The sequence below is a fragment of the Branchiostoma lanceolatum genome, chromosome 11, assembly GCF_035083965.1.
Source record: "Branchiostoma lanceolatum isolate klBraLanc5 chromosome 11, klBraLanc5.hap2, whole genome shotgun sequence".
NCBI classification, from domain to species: Eukaryota; Metazoa; Chordata; class Leptocardii; order Amphioxiformes; family Branchiostomatidae; genus Branchiostoma; species Branchiostoma lanceolatum.
Window position 1 is genome coordinate 4,679,692 of NC_089732.1, and position 22,769 is coordinate 4,702,460.

At 43.5% G+C, this 22,769-nt stretch overlaps 3 protein-coding genes across 4 annotated transcripts; all 3 read right to left on the reverse strand.

Moving 5' to 3' along the window:
- Positions 1-2,774: 2,774 nt before the first annotated feature.
- Positions 2,775-9,824, reverse strand: LOC136445140 (endoglucanase F-like). The gene is made up of 12 exons (XM_066443001.1): positions 9,815-9,824; positions 9,484-9,626; positions 8,609-8,774; positions 8,082-8,266; positions 7,419-7,484; positions 7,090-7,252; positions 6,376-6,481; positions 5,942-6,101; positions 4,887-5,031; positions 4,387-4,552; positions 3,652-3,839; positions 2,775-3,080 (listed from the first exon to the last, which is right to left on the reverse strand). Exons 1-12 carry the CDS (start codon positions 9,822-9,824, stop codon positions 3,058-3,060), a joined length of 1,521 nt encoding a protein of 506 aa, XP_066299098.1. The 3' UTR covers positions 2,775-3,057.
- Positions 9,825-10,152: 328 nt separating this feature from the next.
- On the reverse strand, positions 10,153-10,871 carry LOC136445023 (uncharacterized). Its single transcript, XM_066442855.1, has 2 exons — positions 10,634-10,871; positions 10,153-10,372 (listed from the first exon to the last, which is right to left on the reverse strand). Exons 1-2 carry the CDS (start codon positions 10,811-10,813, stop codon positions 10,175-10,177), a joined length of 378 nt encoding a protein of 125 aa, XP_066298952.1. The 5' UTR covers positions 10,814-10,871; the 3' UTR covers positions 10,153-10,174.
- A 2,483-nt stretch (positions 10,872-13,354) lies between these two features.
- Positions 13,355-22,760, reverse strand: LOC136444655 (fizzy-related protein homolog). Of its 2 annotated transcripts, none has more exons than XM_066442326.1 (11): positions 22,327-22,760; positions 20,894-21,104; positions 20,441-20,570; positions 19,738-19,882; positions 19,210-19,332; positions 18,653-18,821; positions 17,938-18,059; positions 16,825-16,887; positions 15,804-16,037; positions 15,304-15,501; positions 13,355-14,951 (listed from the first exon to the last, which is right to left on the reverse strand). In XM_066442326.1, the coding sequence occupies exons 2-11, from the start codon at positions 21,081-21,083 to the stop codon at positions 14,910-14,912; spliced, it is 1,416 nt and encodes a 471-aa protein (XP_066298423.1). In that variant the 5' UTR covers positions 21,084-21,104; positions 22,327-22,760; the 3' UTR covers positions 13,355-14,909. The 2 variants fall into 2 exon arrangements, with proteins under 2 accessions (XP_066298423.1, XP_066298422.1); XM_066442325.1 differs by having other exon boundaries at positions 22,136-22,760.
- Between the last annotated feature and the right edge of the window lie 9 nt (positions 22,761-22,769).

Here is a 22,769-nt window from a genome sequence, read left to right on the forward strand (position 1 = left end):
CAATGGGCGGTGAGAACCTGACCTTGACTGGTGGGACTGAAGCGCCGCTTAGTGACGAGTGAAGGTACTTCAGCCAGGGATCGCGTGCAGTTCGTGTTCAGAGCTGTGCAAAAGTCGACTTTTATTGGAATTTCAGATTATCTTATGAACTATATTGAAGTCAGGTTTAAGCAAGCACGGTTATATAGAATAGAGACACTCTGCGGCTGACTGCAGTGTTGCATGCAACAAAAGCACGAAGCAAGCCCGGATATTTTGCATTTACAGTGCCCCGAACTGACGCTACAATTACACAAACCGAAGACGCTGCATCAGTCTTTTCTTCGGTGAAAAGAAGAAGCTATTGACCCCCCAAAATAAGCCCATTTACGTTTTAGGGCCCTTAAGAGCGACAATCCGTTATACTGTGCAGTGCTCCGCTGAGGTGGATAATCAGGGCATGGAGGTGACCTTTCCGTAACGACCCGCGACGGAAAACTTATTATACCCTGATTATCCAAATTATATCATATCGCACAATATCGCAGACTGTCGATCTAAAACACAGTAGACGTTCTTGCAAGGCCACGCCGACCCTATTTTGTAAATATGATCATCCGGACACAACTGAAATTGCATAAATCGCATAAAAGGCTAACTTCTTAAGTCCAAGTGAGGACGACGGTCACAAAAATGATTGAACACGCAGAACAGTTTATCACTTGCAACCTCTGTTGCTGTTTCATCAGAATGAAGGTTGTAGGTAGGACCGTATGTGCTATTCAATACATAAGTAGTCAAGCAACTGCTTGCAATAGATTTTGTACACGGTTAGGCGTTTCAGCTAGCATCCGTTATTTTTCGTCAGTGACTGGGAGATCAGTGAATCAACTTGAAGTATACTTGTTATATGATTTTGTGATCTGGTGTCCAGATGCTTATTGATGTACATAAGTAGATAAACAGTCAAATGAAGTAAAGTAGTCATGAAAAATGGCATAAGGTCTCCAAGCAGATGTTGGGTAAAATATCGTAATGTTTTCTGACTGACGACAGGGATTCTCTGACATTCCCTTGCCCCATATAATCAAATGAACAGTTGCGTAGAAGGCCTGAGTTGTTAAGGGAAGGCGGGTGGTGCCCATATATAACGTTAATCTGCACGTTATGTACAAGATATGATGTATACATTAATGTAGGGGGCGCTTCGACGGGCGAACATGGTGTTACGTGGGCACCTCACGCCACGCTCACAAATCGATCATTTTTATCAACTCGTGTCTTAAATGTCATTCTAGATTTACATAAAGATGTTCTGACCTTCTTGAAAAACCTTTTACTGGATTTAAGCCTAATTTCATGTATATTTTCACATTTTACAAGTCGGGACTACATACCCTATCATAGCCTAATCTGCAGTACCGATGCCGGGCGCGACCTGAAAAGTGGCTAAGACGACCGTCAAATTGCCAGATTTCAGTCTTTTCGGGAATGGGAAAACCGCGAAAGGCTCGCAAAGGGGTTTGAATTTTTAGGCTTGTTTGAATTTTCATGTCCACTATTTGAAATGATGGTATATCTAAGATTTTTCACAAACAATACTATAAGATATTATGTTGCAAATGACACGTTTCCTTTCCAAGCTACCAACAGAAGTGGTCGAGTACATGTGTCTTGTAAATCGTCACGTTTTAAACGACTAGCACATCCAAATGTCATTCACACTTGTGAGAGAGGAAGACGTTGAACAAATGCAACTGTGTTTCTGTTTGTTTGTTTATCAATAGCTCCAATTTTGAAGATGCACCAAGGCGTGTGGGTCACTTCTGGATGCAATATAACCATGAGCGCCGGGGGAGCTGTTTGATGGGCTCTGGGAAAGAACAAGACTTAGCGGTCTCACTAATTACCAAAAACAACCACACAATTGCATAAAAGCACACCTATACATCATAGAGTACATACAGAGATGAATACAGTTGCATTTGTTCAACACCTTCTTGTTTTATAAAATGAGAATGAGATTCTGAAGTGGCAATTTACAGGGCATGTCCACTCGACCAATTGTATTGGTTGGTAAAATGCGATGGAAGAATAAGATTGACGACCTACTATCCCCTTGTTTTGTTTGTGAAATGTTTCAAATATTGTTTTTATTCCTTTTGAATTGTGCCATCTTTGAAATCAACATCAAACTTAAACCCCTTCGCGACCCTTTTCTGATTTCCCCATTCCCGAAAATACCGGAAATTGCCAATTTGACGGTCGTATGTATTAGTCACTTTTCAGATCGCGGCCGGGAGTGGTACTGCAGATAAGGCTATGACAGGGTATACTGTCCCGACTTGTAAAAATGTGAAAATATGAGAACACTTTCTCAAATTTTGTCAAAACATCTTCACGTACATTAAGAATTACCGTTAATACTTTTAGAAATGCGACTTTGCATAAAAATGATCGGTTTCTAGGCGTCACGCGAGGAGCCTATCTAACACCTTGGCCGTCCGGCGAAGCGCCCCCTACATTGTATATCCATGTACACATCACTTACTTTTCGCTCGTAGTGAGTATTACTAAGCTTATGATATATGTGGAAATCAGTCGCATTTCCTTAACAATTTTTATCTGCTTATGTGGGGTAATGGACTGTCAAAGAAGTCAGACCGTCACTCTAAAAACAATACGATCTTTCACCCCAACATCTGCTTGGAGATTAGGTAGGTTGTCTTAATTCAGAAGACGATATAGCAAAGTAACCAAAGTACCTGATCCATACATAAAAACACGAGACTCTATATTGCGGATAAACTTTAATCAGAAGGTTCTATTTCACAGTCCGACAAGTCGATCTGCAATCCAGGGACTTTATTCCAGGAAATATATAATGTACTAGTATATCTTAGTGTTCCAAGCCTTATATCTTACATCCATTAGACCACGTGTGGTCCTGTGCGCATTTAGCCCTCTGGGCATGAATATGTAATAAAGATTATCATCATTATCATTATCATCATTAATTCCACGAAGTTAACTCCCGGATGCTGAGATACTTCTCCAGCTTGTACCATCTCGGTTAGATCACAGGGTCAGCTGTATCAAGCCTAGTGTGGACACAAGAAGAGAAGTGCGTTAAAATGAGAGCTCAAATGTGTTTGTTTACAGATGGCGTAGCATAGAATTCTTAAGCTTTAAATTCAAGATACAGAAAAGTCACTCACTGTCACAAAAATGTTGGAAACTTGATTTCGGCCGATCATATCTACGTTGTTACTTTCCAATGATTTGAAACAATGGAAACATTATCACTTTACTGGACTTTTTTAAGGATAATAAGCATGCTTTCCAAGGATATACGATACAATTGATGCGATTGTTAAACCAGGTTTCCAAACATTTTATGTTAGGCCATTTTGATTTGATCGTATGGATGACATCCACTGGGCATCAAAACCGAAGCGAGCGTGCGAAAAAAAAGTTGATTTCGATTTTGGGGGACTTCACTCATTAGTATCCGTTTTTAACGTTTTACGCCGTTTTCTCCCCAATATGCAGCGTCTTTGCACGTATGATTAACAATCTGGTCGTAGCCTTTTTGTCTGGAAAATGATGGACATTGATTCGCGCGTGAATGTCATCCATATAGAAAAGTCAGTGTGGCCTTAGTGTATCTACCTGCTAGGCATCCCTGGAAGCCGGCGTTGTAGTCCACCGCCACCTCGTTGGTGTGGAAGTTGCTCCGGTCGTCCACGTAGTTGTCGAACTGGTCGGGTCCCCCCACCAGAGCCCCCAGCAGGACGTTCTCGTTAAAGTCCCAGTTGTTGTAGGTGTTCCAGTCGCACCAGCCGTCAATGGGGCAGGTACTGGGCAGGCAACAACAGGCATTTCATTATCTATCGGTGTTTCTTCTTCTTTTTTTCTTACATATGTGGAAGGATTCACATAAAAAGTGAATGACTGACTGACTGACCGACCGACCGACCGACCGACCGACCGACCGACCGACCAACCGACTGACTGACGTTGTGTCTATTTATAATGCAAAGTATAATCACATGACAACATATGTTTACATATTGTCCTTTTTGAGAGAAATTCTGAAGTAATTATTATCATAAGTTTATTGCAAAGTATAGCCCAAAGGCTAATTGCATATTCCAAGAAAAAGACGGACCAACAATGGAGATCAACTTAACATCAAGGTGGATACTCTAGTCTAAATGCTGACTCTTAATTCTAACTTTAAGTTATTATATTCCACTCCCCATACCGTAGGTATGACTTTTTGGGTTTGACTTATTTTTCTGAGACAATGATCCAACTTTTTTTGTAATGTTTGGGTTCTGTCATGTTAAGAGGAGAGTAATTTTCATATGCACGCCAGACATGTAAATCTGTGCCATGACTTACGACGCGCGGTGGTGAGCCCTGACCGGGAAGTTGTGTCCGAAGCCGACCACTAGACTCCGGCCGGAGTCGCCCAGCATGTAGTGGATCTGCTTCGCGGCGAATTCTCGGTACTGCGCGGTGTTGATGCCCATGCTGGCCGCCACCAGAGCCAGGAACGCGTGGTTAGCTGGGAGAAACACATAGAAAAGAGGTACGTCAGGGAATGGTAGAAATCTCTATTTACTTATTGAAATGTTTCAACTTGATCTTATTCAAGAAAAAGATGACTGGTTGAATTTTCGACAAAAACAATAGAAATCAAGGAAGGAAGGAAGGAAGGAAGGAAGGAAGGAAGGAAGGAAGGAAGGAAGGAAGGAAGGAAGGAAGGAAGGAAGGAAGGAAGGAAGGAAGGAAGGAAGGAAGGAAGGAAGGAAGGAAGGAAGGAAGGAAGGAAGGAAGGAAGGAAGGAAGGACTCGCGCATGCTGTACGTGCAAAACAAGGTAATAAGGCGCCTCCCCACCTGAATGCCTGCAGCTGCCCCACTCGTTGAGCCACAGCATGCCCTTGGGAGTGTAGGTGTCCCCGCCACCAGGCATCTTCCGGCTCATGTACGTCGAGATGTCGTTCTTGTACTTGTCGTTGTTTGTCGCCTTGTACAGGACCAGCTAAAGAACAGGAAGTAGTGGTCATTTGGAGATAACGTCCTTTTAACACAATTTAAGTTTATTCCTATTCTTTATTAAAACATAGCAACAAGACAATACATAGTGGAGCGCCAGGCAGACAAGCTGATGTTGCAGTTTATTGTTCAGTCAGATCTAGACTCTAGATTTAGGCCCAATTTACACTTGTTCAATAAAACTGTAGTACTACACATGGTAGTCTACTACTGTAGTAGACTTCAAATTCGCGTCCACTTTACACTCAACACAGGAAGCCTAGCAGGACACCCCACTGTTCCTGATTGTCACGAAACTGTAGTGACCTATTGTGACCTTTGAAAAATCGCGGGAGGGAATTTCAGCATGTTTCTTATTTGTGAAAAGGTAGGGGTTTTATCTGATGCAAAATACTAAGGAAAAGGGCCAGACAGCTCGGTTTTACTGAGAAAACTAGAGAATGACCGCAAATGACCCGAAATGGAACACGCGATCAGTTCGAATCACGTCAGATCGAACATGGTTGTTGGCTTCGAAGTGAAGTCTACTACCACTGTACTACAGTTTCGCTTTACACCCAGTTCGAAGTCTCGCAGAACCTCCGCCGAAGTGTAGTACTACTACCCCCGAGGTTGTAGTAGACTTCTACAGTAGTTTTCTTTTTACACCCAGATAAAAGCTGTAGTCTACTACAGTAGTAGACTACCATGTGTAGTACTACAGTTAAAAGGACAAGTGTAAATTGGGCCTAAGTCAGATCAAGACTCTAAGCAAGGAAGGGAATTACATTATATCTGATTGAGTCACCACACTCACCACACACACACAGACACACACACAAAGACGCACAAACAAACAAACAGACGGCCAAAAAAACATAACCCTCTTGTCGAAGAAGAAGAAGATAATGAGTCACCATCGCCCCCGACTGCTTCTCGTCCCAGCTGAACCCGCCGCCGCTGATGCCGTACTCGTCGTAGTACTGCTCGGCCTTGGTGAGGTAGCCCGCCTCGCCGGTCGCCCGGTACAGCCAGGCCGCGCCCCAGGTCAACTCGTCGTTCATGCCGCCGAATGAGCTGAGACGGGAACACAAGACACAACGTTAACCGTAGTACTACTACTGTTTCCGCAAACAGCCCGGCCGGGTCCCGGCTCGGAAATGTGACCCAAGCATTAATCGTAGTACTGCTCGGCCTTGGTGAGGTAGCGTTTCATTTGCAGGCTCCGGGTGAAAAGTGATCTTCACCGTGGACTGACAATTATTCCCTTTCTGCCCAATTCTACGATTTATACGTCCTTAGGAGGGCCTGGTGGAGGCTACCAGACAATAGTCATGAGAGAGAGACTCACGGGTAGGGTGTATCGTGGATGACGTTCTGATAGTCACCCCGGTGTGTGTCGGCGAACTCGTACAGGTCCCGGGCGTGCTGCAGCAGGGTGTCGGCGTACCCGGCGTCTGAGGACGAACCAACGGAAACACAAACATGTCCGTCAAACATTAGCCTGGTTAAACCGCACTTCAAGCGGCCCTACGACCAGTGGGCTCTCTAGACACTTAATGGCCAATACCTCAGAGTTTGTGCCACACAGACCAAGTCAAACACAAACTAACGTTATCTTTTTCAGACTTAATCCAATATGACAACGGCAAACTATCACTGAACTCAAATCATACGCGCTATATAAGAAACTGTTAATAAATGCTACTGTGATCATTAGCAGAACAAAATCAAAACATGACCTAACATGATGTCGTTAGCATCACCTCCCTGAGTTGTCAAATCATATTTTGTTGCACTTTTGATCCTCAATGACGAGGATGACGTTGTCACGACAAAGATGCATTTTTGGCTAAGCTTCAGGAGCGAGCTCAATAGTGTATCACCTGACGTAATGTACTGTTCGCACAATTGTGAATACGTAACTATAGTTTTTAAGGCACAATCTTTGTAAACGGCAGAACAACTTAGGGCTGCTATTGAACCCTGCCACTCTGCACTGTACGGTGCCCGATTGTAATGAATAAACTATCCCGGCACAGAATTTTTTTTCTTCCAATTTTACCTCCGTTCTCCCTGAAGACGATGGAGGCGGCAGCCATGGCCGCGGCGGTCTCGGCAGTGACCTCTGACCCGGGCTGGTTGGCCGTGACCTTCTTGGCCGGGCGGTACATCGTCATGGCCTGAGGCTGACACCACACAGCGTGGTCCGCGCCGGTGTCTCCAACCTTTCAGTTGAGTTAGTAAAAAAAAGGTAAAGCAGTCATCCTCAATTGAGGTGAAGCATGGTGCTTTTTCAAGTAGCTAAGAGGTAGTGCAATGTGGCCTCGCCACGGCTCGCGTTTTTGGAAAACGCGAGTTAGTACAAAAGAGTTTTATTTGTAAGTTCTTTGCCGGGCGGTACATCGTCATGGCCTGAGGTTGGCACCACACCGCGTGGTCAGCGCCGGTGTCTCCAACCTGGCAGACAGGAAAACGTTTAAATCTGTCTTCATAGATTTCTGTTTCAGGTGTAGGCTGAACGTTTTGTCACAAGATGTAAAAGTGCATGTGGTACTGGCGAAGCAGCATTGTACTTTAAGACAGCGAAAAAGCGTTACTTTTCGTCTCAGTACTAGTGCGCTTCGAGTTCGATGGAATAGAAAGAGAGAGAGAGAGAGAGAGAGAGAGAGAGAGAGAGAGAGAGAGAGAAGATTACGAGAAAAAAGAGAGACAGCTCCCATCTACCGTGGTCGATACGTACACAAGGACGTGGTTTTAGGCATTCGAAGCTGTTTAAGCAGAAGGCGCTTGGCTGCATCCTGATTATGAAGTGTAGCAGGTGTGTACTTCTCGACTACGGTACCCAACACAACATCTTAGTGATACCTGCGCTACAAACTCGAACTTGCTAGGGCTCCCAACTACCGTGGCCGTTGAGTGCACAATTAGGGCAGTATTTAAAGGCATTCGAGTGATATTTCCCAGCAATTTTTGGGAGGTATTTTGCAGGAAGCTTTGTAAGGTAAAACAGACATGTACTTCTCGGCCACAGTGCTCAACACAACATCTTGATACCTGTGCGACGAACTCGAACTTGCTGGGATGGCACTTGATGAGGTAGTCCGTGACCCATTTGATGGAGTCCAGCGCGTTGGCCATCTCTCCGGCAGCCTCGTACGCCCGCTTGAACTCGATCATGCCCCAGGACAGCACGGTGATGGTGTAGGACAGGGGGAAGTGCAGCTTCAAGTGGTCACCAGCTGGAAACAAGAAAAGTAACATTGTGAGTAGATCTTAAAGGAGGCCAGGAGTTATCGGATGGCTCGGTCCCTTGCTCGCCAACGATTCTCTCTTGCTATTGTTTGATTATTCTACGTTTCTCTACGACTTATATTAAACTTCAATTCTTGTACATATTGTAACTTCACTATAATTTGCATTTTCATTTACAATTATTTCTGACACTTTGTTCGAGTTTATTCCGTTATCATTGATTGAGATTTATAAATCATATGATAATTTGTTTTGCTCCCTACTTTTGCCCTGAATATCATATGTATTTACACATTTCACAAGTGAAAAATAAAAGAAAACATGTGTACCGTCGAACCAGCCCCCGGACAGATCGAGCCCCACGTCCTGCCCGTCGCCCTGGCAGCAGGACCGGCGCCAGGGGATGCGGTTGTTCCCGGGCAGGTTTCCGGCGCGCTGCGCCTCGTAGAACAGGATGGACTTGTGCAGGGAGTCCACGTAATCGTACGAACCAACCTGGTGGGGAAAACGTACGGATAGGGCACAATTAAGGAACGCTTTGTAAAACAGGATAGACTTGTGCAGGGCGTCCACGTAATCGTACGAACCAACCTGGCGGGGGGAAAATGTATAGTACAAATGCAGAAATGTTCGCGTTTTTTTTTCCCTTTTTCGCGGTGAGCTCTTCAGCGCACCGCAAAACTTTTTGCCTACCTACGACGTCAAACTTAAAACCACCACAAACATAAAGACAAATAAATAAATACTGTATATGGGCATGGGCTGAATGAATGAGTTGTTGGTATTGGATATCAAGTTGTGTGGACACGTCTAGTCCATATGGACTTACAACTTATAAGACGCGTACCATTGGCAAAAACAATGATATGCGCATACGTACATACGGTACAAATAAGATCTAAGTTCAAACATGGCTTCTTCCGTAATAAAAGATAACAGCACATGGTGTACACTCAAGTCAAATATTTATAACTACTGACTAAACAGACATGTGTGTGTAGCATATGGCAATATTCTCATGCATATATACACATTTCGCAACCTCCAAATCTGTGTATAGGTCGGGCTTTCGTGAACATTGTGAGTTTCTACGTCGAAACAACAACAACATATGAGAACCTCTTTCACGAAAGCAACACAAAGTTATGATCATGATATACTTTAGAGCTCTATGTACGCCAGCTGGGAAAATGAACAAACTTACAATACCAGGGACAGCGCCCACAGTGGTGGCGGAACTGCCCGTAGCGGCGGTGGGGTGGGTGTGGCTGGTGGAGGGCCGCTGGGTCGTGCCTGTCCCCGTACCTGTCCCTGTGCCTGTGCCTGATGTCAGTATTGGATAGTCATCTCATTGTTTTAGTTCAGAAAAACATTTCAATGGAAAAACGTCGAAACTAGCCTGGGTGCCATCCGATTACTACCGTGGCTACTACTACACTCGCTATTTCAGGGTAGCGAGTGTAGGGGCCCCGGTAGCAAGCGAATGGCACCCATGCTACGTCAAAACTACTTTTATATATCCAGTTCGTACAAACGTTGTCGCATCATTGCACCAACCTTCTCTTCCGGGAATCAATGAGATAGCACCCCTCTATCTCATTCATTCTTTTTAAGAATTCAATCATCTCGCTAGAGAATTAATGAGATAGCACCCCTCTATCTCATTCATTCTCTAAAAGAAGAATTTAACCCTCTCTTACTACAGCATAGTTTATGTCTTTAACTAAATAGATGTGATTAAAGATGCAAAAACTGGACGTTAACATAGAATGTCAGAAAGGCGCCATTTCCGACACCTCTATCCATACACCAAACACGCACACGCACGCACACACACACACACATACATACAAATGGGACCGAAAACATAACCTTCTTGGCGAAGGTAATAACCCTCAAGGCTTGCCTGTGCCACTAGACGTGACCTCCTGTCCATTGAACCACAGCCCGACGAGGTTCGCGGCTGCGCCCTGCGTGTTGGCGATGAAGGACAGCTCGAATGTCCCGGCAGGCACGTTGCCGTTCCACCCCATGTCCTTCAGATCGAAAGTCGTGTCGCCGTCGCGGATGTCCGTCACTTCGGCCAACCAGATCTGGAAAGAGAGACATCAGCTTCGTTTAACCCCCCCTCTCACTGGACCCGCGGCACGCTGGCGGCGTCGCTGCGGCCGATCGAATTGACATAGCACTCAACGAATTTCATCGACGAATGCTTTTTAAGCTTTGTGTTTTTTTGGTCTTTTTGGTCATTCTTGTACGTTTTGAATTATATTCCCATTATAAAGTCAAGGGTAACGCAAAACCAGTTTCGGGACGCAGAAATTGATACCAGGCTGAGAAAAAAGACGCCCTACCTCCATGTCAACCGCCTTGTCGAACTTGAGCGTCGCTGTCCATCCTCCGCTGACGGCCTGTGCGATCGGGATGTACACACTAGCCTGGAACCTATCGCCCCAGTCCCCGGTCACCTCGTAGATAGACTGCGCCCGGGCCGCGCCCAGCAGCGCCAACAGGATCAGAGCGGTGCACCTCATGTCGGATGATCTGATGAGTGAAACAGTCGATGGACTGCCGATGGAAGGCGCCGTTCTTATATAGCCTGCCGAACTACATGGTCACAATGTAAGAACTTTGCGATTGGACGAGGTTGTTTTCCCGGGATCCCAGCGCTTTTTTAGATTATCACACGCTTTTTGATCGTCAATATTTGCATCGGACATCTGGTGTGTTCCCAGCATTTAGCTAGCATTGTGTGTGATTTCTCTCTTAGCAAGGGAATGTTATTAAAGTATCCAACTTTTGAGGGGGATAGATAAACTGGATGTTTTTAGCTGAAAAACAGATTTTTGTAGGTTGGTGAGATCTCGAAAGCTAGGAGAAATGTCGAAGGCTACTCTGAATGCACTTCTCTCTCTCGGTGCTATATTGTGTGCATTGACAAATAAAACGTATATCATTACTTCCGATCAACCGTCAGACTGGGTCGACCGTACATTCTTATCTATATCACTGTTTCCGATCGTACCAGAGGCCGAGGACTGCCTGTCCTGTATGTATATAGCTTTCAAGCGACCTAGGGGACTGCTTATTGCATTATTAAATAGCCTATGTAAACATCATCAAAGACTGTGATGGCTGGTTATTATATAACTTGTTTTATGTCATGCCTGGGCCTGATACGGGCGTTCCGGACCGTGTGATAACTATCCGGATCACATAGGGTTCGGGAGGGTTATCACACAGGCTTCCATAGAATATTTCGAACGCATTTCGAACGCGTCGGTTGCGCGGCCGTCGGAAATTCGAATACCGGATTCGGAGATTGGAATCAATGTTGCTACAGTTTCTTGTTCGAGGACACAAAACTCCCTCAACTTCTGGCACATTTCGCATTGAAATGTGTGTTTTCTCGGGTGGGTATGGCCAAGGTATGACATAAATAAAATACAACACGTTGTATTCCGCATCACCCTCGGTCCCAGCCCTCCCGCGGGTCGGATCGCCCTCCGGCCTACGGCCGTCGGGCGATCCGACCCGCGGTCGGGCTGGTACCTCGGGTGATACGGAATACCCCGTGTTGTATTCTATATTTATGTCATGCCTGGGCCTGATACGGGTGTTCCGGACCGTGTGATAACTATCCGGATCACATAGGGTTCGGGAGGGTTATCACACAGGCTTCCATAGAATATTTCGAACGCATTTCGAACGCGTCGGTTGCGCGGCCGTCGGAAATTCGAATACCGGATTCGGAGATTGGAATCAATGTTGCTACAGTTTCTTGTTCGAGGACACAAAACTCCCTCAACTTCTGGCGTATTCCGCATTGAAATGTGTATTTTCTCGGGTGGGTATGGCCAAGGTATGACATAAATAAAATACAACACGTTGTATTCCGCATCACCCTCGGTCTCAGCCCTCCCGCGGGTCGGATCGCCCTCCGGCCTACGGCCGTCGGGCGATCCGACCCGCGGTCGGGCTGGTACCTCGGGTGATACGGAATACCCCGTGTTGTATTCTATATGGCCAATGATATAACGGCCATTTTTTCGTTTGAAGGCATCCTCATTTGAGGTGAAGCATGATGCTTTTTCATTTAGCTAATAGTAGTGCAATGCGGCTTCGCTACGGCTCGCGTTTTGGCCAAGCACACCGGGTCACCCCTCCTCTTCTCGATAAGTGTGTTGGGTTCTTTTAAGTGCAGAGGTTTGACGCTTGGGGCTAATGCCTGACGCTCCCTCATACACGGGGCCATATGGCCATATAAACAGTATCAAATGGGGGCTTCTGATAGTAATATAGCTAGTCCTGTAGGTTGTTAGAAATAGCAATATAGGTAGTCCTGTATACTCTGCAAGCAGAGGTTTATGGGGCAGATCGTCACCGTTTTATCATATACCGTTTTTTATATGGGGCCAGCGAAAAAAAACCGGCATATGATAAAACGGTGACGATCTGGCCCATGAACCTCTGCTTGGAGAGTAGTCCAGTAGGTTGTTTTAAATAGCAATATAGGTATTCCTCTAGGTTGTTTGGAACAACAAGAAAGGTAGTCCTCTAGGTTGTTTGGAATAACTAGAAAGGTAGTTCTCTAGGTTGTTTGGAACAACAAGAAAGGTAGTCCTCTAGGTTGTTTGGAATAAGAAGAAAGGTAGTCCTCTAGGTTGTTTGGAACAACAAGAAAGGTAGTCCTCTAGGTTGTTTGGAATAACAATAAAAGTAGTCCTCTAGTATGATTGGATATAGTGATAAAGGTAGTCCTCTAGATTGTTTGAAATAGTAGACCTTGACAAACTTACACTGCGTACATAGTGCTGGGGTCATTGTGTCATACGTCAACATTTATCAGAACACTCTTTAGAACACTCGCATATGGAGCCCCACGTACCACTGGTCAATTGATATGTAGACAATTTTTGACAGTCCAATGGGAAATAAAAAATATTACCGAACATGAAGTTAATGCTAACAAGTTAATTAGCTCCTGTTAAAGTTTGAGTTGGCTCGCAAAGATGGTAGGGCACTGGACTGGACTATGCACGCACAACACAACACAACTCCAAATACCATGTGTATAGATGTGTTACATGATTTATTGGGGATAGTGCAGGAAATGGCATTTCCCTTATACCATAACAGAACTATACAAATAATAGTTTAAATCTCTCTGTTTACATCATGTTTCTGTTAGCCTTTGTAGCTAGAGTCCTCAAAGTCCAGAAGGTTATATATATATAGGCCCTGCTGCCACTACTGGGTCTGATAAAATACAAGTTATACATCAAACTTAAAGTACATCCATGCTGAAGTCACCGATGCTGGCCACAGTTCATCTTACAGACGGAACAAACACATGAACGTTGTCAACTTTACTTGAACAACAACAAAAAGTCCATGCAAGGAGCTTTGCTCCAACTTCCAAGTCCTAGGTTGCAGTTAACAACCACTTTGAAGTAATTTGAACAAGAGGTAGCCTCTACCAGACCCCGCGAATGGCTGGAAAAATAGTAGAAATTTGCCAAATAGAGTGAATAGTATGTTAAGGGAGTCGGCTACGGAGAGAGGGTCCAAAATAGAGGTCGCAAACTGTAACTTCTATAGGGGACTAACTTCTCTGGCATGTTATCTGTCTATTTGGCCAATTTCTATGATTTTTCCAGCGACCTGTGGAGCCTGGTAGAGGCTAAACAAGAGGTAGTTTCTCCTTTTTGATACATAGTCTTTATTGGGCGTGTGCCTAGTAATGATACATGCTTGGACATATATAATAATCTCTGGGTAGGCAGAGCAAAGTGTTGCCACTGTATAGCTCCAACATGGCAATCTTGCAGGGTTGAGGTCTCTTGTGGCGTAGTTATTTTTGAACTTACACCACAAACTTAATGTTCTTTAGTCTTGTTGCTAAAATAAAAAGGAAATATACACTAAGGATACCATTGAATGAACATTCTCTGTTCAAGGCAAAGGCTTTTCAAACAAATAAACACGGTTTTGCACAAAGCTAACAGAAAAATACCTGTACAGTAGTTCACACATGGGACCATAATTTGTTATCAATGGCTTTGACTTTCTTTGAGAAAAAAAAGGACCTTTCAATATCAACATCTAAAAGTTAGTGTGGTGGCAGATCAGGAAATCTTTTCAAAATAAAAGGGCCAAAGAAACAATTTAATACAAAAGAAAGTTGAACTGAAATAAAAGGGTTGGGGTCTAAAAATGTTCCTGACTTGTCCCAACATAATTTTTTGAATTAGAATAGCTCTCTGGACTTATACCACTTGTAGATCCATTATTTTGGTGTGATATTTGACGTGTTCCTCTTGAAACTCTGGCCTTATGCTGATTTGCACATAATTGATTACGAAAGGTTACTACATGTAGTTATATGTTCACCATAATTTATACCATATAATCATATCATATCTGCAGGACTAGCAGAGTAGTTGGTTCCGTGGAAATAATTCTTATGCACAAGTAATATTTTCTCTCCCTTAGAGTAAGTTAGACTTTGATGTTGCTTCCCACAGTTTTTCTTGTGTAGAAAATGTTTCTGTGTGAAAAGAAATGTTGTTCTTGCTGTGGTCCTGAGGTACCCTTGGCTTGGAACTGGTGCTAGACACTGTTCTGTGGTCATCGGATGTGTGTATACAGGTTGAGGACCGACTTTGACTCCTGCAAAAAAGGTGAAAACCTTCATAAGAAAGAATAACATATCTCAAATTGAATACAAAGGACTAGATCTAAGAGACACTTGAATATCAAGATTTCAGAGACACCTGCATATCACAGAGCAAATAAGGTATAATCAAACACTTTTTGTCAAATTTTGAACATGAACAGTGGAAGAAAGAAAGGAAGAATGAGGAAAGATGGGAAAAAAACATACCATACAAACGTTCTTGAAACATCAATACCGGTAGGAAATCTTGTGTTGGCATTTACAGCTTAAGATCCTTTTCATATTGAATTCTCCAACCACAAGTAAACTTCAAGAGATCAACACAGAATAAACACAAACTCTTACCTTATTAGATCTAGTCTTACTGAAGACGTTCCAAAATCTTAGCGTCTCGTCCCCGGCCCCCGTGACAATGGCCTCCCCGTCGGGAGACATGGCGAGGTACAGGACGCGGTAGGAGTGGCCGGTGAGTTTGGCCACCTGCACCAGGGAAGGGTACTTCCACACTAGGATCTGGTTCTGAGAGTACCCATGGGTGCTCACCTACAGAAAAGGTAAACGTGTTAAGCAGAGAAGCTGCATGCACCACTTTTCAGAGAAAGTCTTTGACATGACTCAATCATATCAACACAAAAATATATCAATATAATGATGATAACTGGTCTGTATCTCCTCTGTACTTTTACTATTTCCTCTACAGCGAAGAGACTTCTAGAGGCTCCAAAGTACCAAATCGGGAAAAACACATAGACACACACATGGACAGACACACTGACATGCCAAAAAACTATATGTCCACTTTCATGTCAGTAACAACGCAATTCAATAAGATAGTGTGAACCTACCAGCTCGTTGGCATGTTTGGACCAGGCCAGGTTGCAGACTTGAGACCCCGTGTCCACGCACTGCAGCGGCTGGCACGTCAGCGTGTTCCAGAAACGGATGCAGCGGTCAGCTGTGCCGCCGCCGGACGCCAGCAGGCCGTGCTGGTGGGGGGACCAGGCGATGGCCTTGACCGCGGCCAGGTGCTCCGTGTACTGTTGTACTGGGTTGACACTCGTCAGGTTCCATACAAATAACTGGGGAGAAAAGTGGGGATCTTGGTGTTAAAATTGAGTAGCCTGAGTACCAACCTCCGTAGTGACCGCTGGCTCAAAAGAATTCGCTTGCTAACCACGGAGTCTGACCCTGCGCGTATCCGTACTGGCTGTCTCATTATCACGTAATGAGGGGAATTCGAGCTGCGTTCGGTGCCATTTTTCGTTCCAAGGTGTCTCTATTGCCCTGTTCGGGTCCAGTTTTGAAAGAATCGCCATGGCAACAGTTCTTAGAACCTAGACGTTACGAAGAACAGTGTGGCATGGGGAGAAGCTTAGACGAATGGGGCCAATCAGCGAGCTCGTTCAAAATCGAAACGAATATCTGACTAACAGCCGTGACGGATACGCGCAGGGTCAGACTCCGTGGTTAGCAAGCGAATTCTTTTGAGCCAGCGGTCACTACGGAGGTTGGTACTCAGGCTAAAAATTGAGATCATTTGATTCAAATATTTAGCTTCAGGTTTTTTTCTTTCTGCTAATTTTTGTAGTCAATGGTGTATTTGTACTTGATATACATGTATTTGATTTTGAGTTGTCTTTGCCATGATTTTTGCAAAGTAATGGTGACTGGAAAGGGACCATTATAAAGTGGAAAGCAAGTTTTTGTGTTACACAGACTCGGAATCTTATTTTCGCAAGTTTATCTTTCAAGAAGTCTAACAAACAGAAAGCAGTATAATTTCGAATCCAAACAGAGAAGGGAGCAGGACTATCTGGGACATTGACTTAAAGTGGTTGACATGGGAAGACTTGGTTTGGTTCTTACCTTATTGTCATTTCCACCTGACGCCAGGTGTTGGTGATCTGGGGACCACTTCAGGCCGCACACCTGGAATAGATAAAAAAAACAGATGAATAAACAAAACACAACAATAAAACATAATCCATAACTACAAAATAGCATTATCTTGGCTGTAGTCTATGTGGCACATTTCTTGCAGTGATTTCAACCATAGAAGTCAGGGTACTAAATATTTCATCTTTGTTTCACTGCAATTAAGTGATTGTAACCATAACCAAGTACTAAAGGCCATAGTCAGTGCAGTGGAAGAAAGGATGAAGGTCAAGGGGAGAAAACAAGGTCCGTTTATCAACTTCGTCAGGGAAGGAGAGAAAGGAAAGACTAAGGGCAAACAGAGAGAACAACTAGGAATCTTGGCGTCAGCATGTGACTGGATGTTACAGGCTGACGTAGGAAAGCAGCTGGAATTTCCAACAGACATTGTAGCAACAAACCTAAGACCTGATTTGTTGCTTATTTCTAGGAAGACAACACAGCTGGTGATCTTGGAGCTAACGGTCCCTTGGGAAGACCGGATAGAGGAGGCACATGAGAGGAAGCTAATGAAGTATCAGGAGATTGTAAAGAGTGCCAAGGAAAAGGGGTGGAAGGCACAGTACTTCCCAGTAGAAGTAGGGTGCCGTGGTTTTATAGGACAGTCCCTGTGGAAGGCTCTGGGCGCTCTAGGAGTAGTAGGAAAGAAAAGAAGAGAAGTGACCAGAAAGATAGCAGAGACAGCCACCGACTCATCCTACTGGGTATGGGCACAGAGGTCCAAGAACTAGGAACACCCGTCGAGCAGCGCCCGGCCAGCGCTGTTGCCCCGCCGCCCGGAGGAGTACTACTTGTAGGGGCGAAACTCCGAGGAAGGACGGAAAGTAGCTGAAGACGACGGGAAGCAGATGACCTTCTGTATCATGTAAGTTGATTAATATACCAAGCCTCTTTTCTTTTAGCTTGCAAATCACACATTCCAATTTTTCCGCAATCTCAGATATTATTCTGGGAATAATTGCAAGTGAGTATTTCGAGTCCTGGAAGTACTACCTTACAAAACTACATCCACATTATTGTTTCCTTTACAACCATCTTGTTTACCTCTTGCCTGTGTCCAGCCAGTCTTCTCTCGGGCACCACACTGGGAGTTCTGACGTCCCTCTGAAGGATGAGCCGATCTCTGCTGCCTGAAGACAAGATGTCTGCATTCCAAGCCAAAGCACCTGTGGGGGGGAAAAATCATTGTCATACATTGTCTTTCTGTCTCTACTAGTTGATTTCATCCGTGATTTCATCCGTCAGTATTGCCCTGATGAAGATGACAGATAGTCATCGAAACGTTGGCTCTTGTAAAATACTTGGTTGTGAATAAAAGAACCTTGCTATTTAGTTGATTTCAGTTTTAGATAAAGTCCCTCAAACACAGAATATGTGTTGACACCCATCTCTGTTTCATTAGCCATTGGGGCACTCCACTGTGCAAGCACAAATACACTGTAATACTACAGTAGCAGGCTAGTCCACTGGTTGTGGTGTGTGTTGGACTTCCAAACTCTTTCTGATAAGGTTTAAGTGCTAAGCAGAGAAGCAGCATGTACCATTTTCAAAGTCTTTGGTATAACTTGGTAGGGTAATGAACAGTCAATCAATTGAAACTGCGACCTACCGCAATGAAAGCAAACACTATACCCAACAGGCTACCCCTACCTAATAGACATTGCAATTTCTGCTGAAGATGAAAATTTGTTGGAGGCAATGCCAATAAGTCACCTTAGGATGACTCCAAGATCTATCAATTGAAAGTCCTGGTACTTACCAACTCTGGCCGAGTGTCCCTCTAGCATGGAGATCCTCTTGCCTGCCATGGCGTCCCAGACTTGGACGTAACCCTTGTGGGTGCCGACGGCAACCAGGTTCCCTCTCTCGTTCCAGTTGACAGACGTTACGGAGTCTCCGTCACATGACAAGTCACATAGTCTTGTCACCTGCACGGAAGAGATACATGAATGATGTCAGTTGCAGAACAAGCAATGAGCTACAAGATAATTCTTTTTAATAAGTACTCTATCAAAAGCAGCTATCATTTAGAATATATGAATGCATCTGTAGTTGTCTATCTAAAATTAATCCTTTGCTTTGGTTCAAGAAACTTCTAATATACCTTTAACAATAAGGTTAACATGTACTGAAGTTGAATACAGTTAGGCTTGAGATATGATCAAAACTATACAGTACTTCTCTACCACTTTTGGGTAAACAAAGAAAAGAATGAAATCTACCCTTTCTTTGCATCACATTCTCGCTCTCTCAGTCTGGTAACTTTCACCAATACAAATAGACACACAGAGAAAGAATAAAGTATGAGAAACCTACCTGACTAGTACATGCACTCCACAAGTATACACAAGTCCCCAGGCCAACACTCAAGATGTTGGTAGCTGACCAGTCTACAAGGTTAAGGTAGAAGTCGTCTTGGAGTTCTGGAGCATCAAGAACCTGGAAACACAAGAAAAAAGAGTTATCAAATGTTAGAGAGTCTTCTTGAAGAAGGCCCAAGTTCATTGATATCTTTAAAATCAACATGAATACCATAGTTTAATTTGTTGGTTGTCCAGTTGAAAAAAATGCTGAAATAGAAAATCAACCTGGAAACTCATGGAATTTGAAGGGAAAGTCTGAATACACACTTTGGTACATAAAGAGCAAATAAAGTCAAATTCACGTTTTCCTCCCAGCTCTTCATTTTCATATTGACCATTTACTAAATCTTTACTTCAAAAGGAGCAGAAAAATAAACTGGTGTGGCCTACTACTGAGCTGAAGATATCAAAATAATTCCAAAACACAAGTCACAAGCCATGTTGGATTGCTGCAGGCAAAACATATTTTCTTACGGTATACCTTAAAGGGAATTTTGGAAATCTTGCGTGTCTGTTTTCTGGGTGAACGCAGGAGTTTCTGTGACTTTTTCCCCACGGGAGAGAGGGAGTATGGTGAGAGGTGGTCTGTGTTCTCTGGACTGGCCTGTTTGGCTGTCAGATGATATCTGTGCACAGGGAGACATAACATGTTATCAGATTGAGGTAAAAACAACATATAGAGCATCAGTGCTGTGCCATGTTGGTGTCCATATTTGTGTTTCACTCAGTGAATCATAGATCAAGCATTTTTGGACATTTAAAGATCTTCTGGTCCTCTCAAATGACTACCCACTGAATGTCTATAGCTCAAAGAAGAGAATACCAGCAGAACACTTGCTGGTAAAACAACATGCTGTGGGAAATGCAAATACTGAAATAGGGACACCGACACTGTGAACAGCACTAGTCTGTTTCATTTAATCTTAAAAGGAAAGTGAGTGAAAATGCTCTATCAAACACTTCACAAATATTAGGATATCAAAGTCAAATTCAAATGGCAAAGCTCATATGTAATAGTCAAAACATGTATTTCTGGGTCATTGAGAAAAAATGACACACAAGCAAATAAACCCATCTACTGTTATTGAGGTTCATGATAGACTACCTACCCTGAATTTTTACCATGCAAAATTTCAAGCCGTCACCAGCATTGAAAAATTTTGAGCTCTGAAGACTGAACGTACCTGAATAAATTTCTTTTTTCTGGCGTGGTGGGACTTAGGACACCTCTTCTGTCTTCTGTCTGTTCTTTTAAATCTTCTATCCCAGCTCCAAGGAGTTCGTTCTTTAGTAGACAAGTGTATGCAAGACCATCTGAAAGGACAAGAATGGATACATGTTTGAACAAATCTAAACATTTGGTACCGACATTGTCAACAGCACTTCCATGTGAATTTACAACCGAAGTACAGCGAGTTAGTAAGAGGTTCATGCAATGTTCATAGTTTTTGGAATCTGCTCTCTGCAAAACTTTGATCACAAAAGTTAAAAAGACTATAGTTTTTTGAAGTTTTTCCTTCTTATAATAGACTACAAATTTGCTTATAAAAAACGTGGATAAAATCTTTGTCCACACAAGCTTATTTGCAGTTAAAAACTAAATTTACCCCCCCCCCCCCCAAAGTTAAATTCTGTACCTTTTCCATTGTCAGAATTCGCTTCCCTTGCTTTCCGTGCCTGGCCCGTTGTTTTCTCGTACATGCCCTGTATGCTGTTGAAGCCAATCTCCCAGTTGGCTCCAGCCCGACTCGGTATAAAGCGGTCTCCATACTTGTCCTTACTCGGGGACGACACAGGGCTTGTGCCGAGTGATTCTCTTCCAGCCATTGGGCTGATGCTGGCGATAGGCTGGAGAAATAGAATTGTTATGTAAGAATCATTGAAAGTTACTACAACCCACAAACAACTGGTCGTTGGTGCAGTTTGCTAAATCTATTCAAAGTTTCACAGTGAGACAATGTTGTCAATATGAATAAGATCACAAAAATGTAGATATGACTTGTATGCTACATTTACCTAATCATTATTTTTTTTTAATGAAATCATTGAACTAACATGCAAACATTCTTCTTTGGCATGGCAAACACTTGAACTTATAAAATTAAAAGACACATTTGCAAATTCGGCTACTGCAATTTAAGATACAGTCTGGTGAAGATCATTGTGAAGATAACTACCCTTATTTTCTTTTAAATGATTGCAGCAAGACTAGCCAAGGCAAGAATACATGTTTCTAGTACAACAAGCAGGTGCACTTTATGTTACTTAAAGCTTCCTATCTGTGCTTGTGATACCTTATGCAATCATATATGCATATATATACATGAGATATTCATAAGTAACAGTTGGTATCAAACAGCAGTTGTTTATTGCAGCTGATACAAGTACTTGTCATGCATTATTTTCTCAGCTTCCCAACACATCAAGCCCCCTTGGGATTATTCAAATTTATAGACAACTGTCAACAAAGAGCTGTCAAATTGGCAGTCTTTGTTCCTACAGCACCTGTTGCCTACGATACCAAAAACAAAAAATGATTGTCCAAAGATATGCCTTTTTTTTCCCCTTCTAAAATGCTGCATAGACACAAAGAACTAGCGCCTTGCCCCAACATGCAATGGTTTTGTAAACAAAACAATGAATGTTGACACAGTCTGGCTAGCTATAGCATAACATTTTGTACCTAACCTGTCCATAATATGTGCCAACGTCAAGTATTCGTGCAGTTGATATTCTTGCATAGTAATATATGACACAGAATCATGCAAGCAGTTGATGGCTAAAAATACATACCAGCGGCATTTTAGTCTAGACATACTATATATATTAGCAGCTGTTATCTAGCTATACATGCCCAAGAGACATCACAAAAGACTTACCGAGCTTACTGGCGACCCAAAGCAGTTTTGTCCGTTCTGTTGCCTTAAAAGTCTCCTTTCGTAGTCCTGGTCCATGATCAATAGTACTTATGGTCCGTATAGCTCACAGAAAGGGTTAGATAGGGAATCAGTTAGTAGAACTAGAAAGCAGCCGGTATTTAAAGTTGAACCACCACTCCTAGCCTGCTCACCGAATGTTTAGCTGCAGAATTTCACAACAGCTCAGGTCCTGGTGGAAAATGTTAGCAGTCTGTCCGCAGGAAAGTACCACAACGCACAGAAGGATGTACACAGACTGGCGATGTGCTTCGATGTTTGACGGCGGCTGTTTTTGTTGTCCCTTCGCCGGTCGAAGTCAGCAGTCTTGTCGTCTGTCAACAAAAATGGTGGACGGGACGCTTCCAGCTTTTCTTCCCCTTTCACAGCTTTCCCTTTAAATGTATCCGGGCTTATGTTGGTAAAACAGAATCTCTGGCCGTACCTTGATGTTTCCTGAGGAAAGTAGGCGAGGAAAGTCGTCCAAAATGTGTCTTTTCTTCGCGACTCTCCGTCCCCTCCCTTCAGCGGCACAGAAATTCGAACCCAAGATGGCACCCACGCGAAAAGCGTCACGGGAGTCGGGAATCTCCGGTAA

Coding starts and splice junctions, on each gene's coding strand:
- LOC136444655 (XM_066442325.1), bottom strand. CDS start 22,210: ATGGACCAGGACTACGAAAGGAGACTTTTAAGGCAACAGAACGGACAA. Junction 16,038..16,824: donor CAGGTGGAAATGACAATAAG/GTAAGAACCAAA, acceptor TTTTCTCCCCAG/TTATTTGTATGGAACCTGAC. Junction 15,502..15,803: donor CCAAACATGCCAACGAGCTG/GTAGGTTCACAC, acceptor CCTTTTCTGTAG/GTGAGCACCCATGGGTACTC.
- LOC136445023 (XM_066442855.1), bottom strand. CDS start 10,813: ATGAGGTGCACCGCTCTGATCCTGTTGGCGCTGCTGGGCGCGGCCCGG. Junction 10,373..10,633: donor ACAAGGCGGTTGACATGGAG/GTAGGGCGTCTT, acceptor CTCTCTTTCCAG/ATCTGGTTGGCCGAAGTGAC.
- LOC136445140 (XM_066443001.1), bottom strand. Junction 7,485..8,081: donor AGTTCGAGTTCGTCGCACAG/GTATCAAGATGT, acceptor CCTGTCTGCCAG/GTTGGAGACACCGGCGCTGA. Junction 6,482..7,089: donor CGTCTTCAGGGAGAACGGAG/GTAAAATTGGAA, acceptor GTTCGTCCTCAG/ACGCCGGGTACGCCGACACC.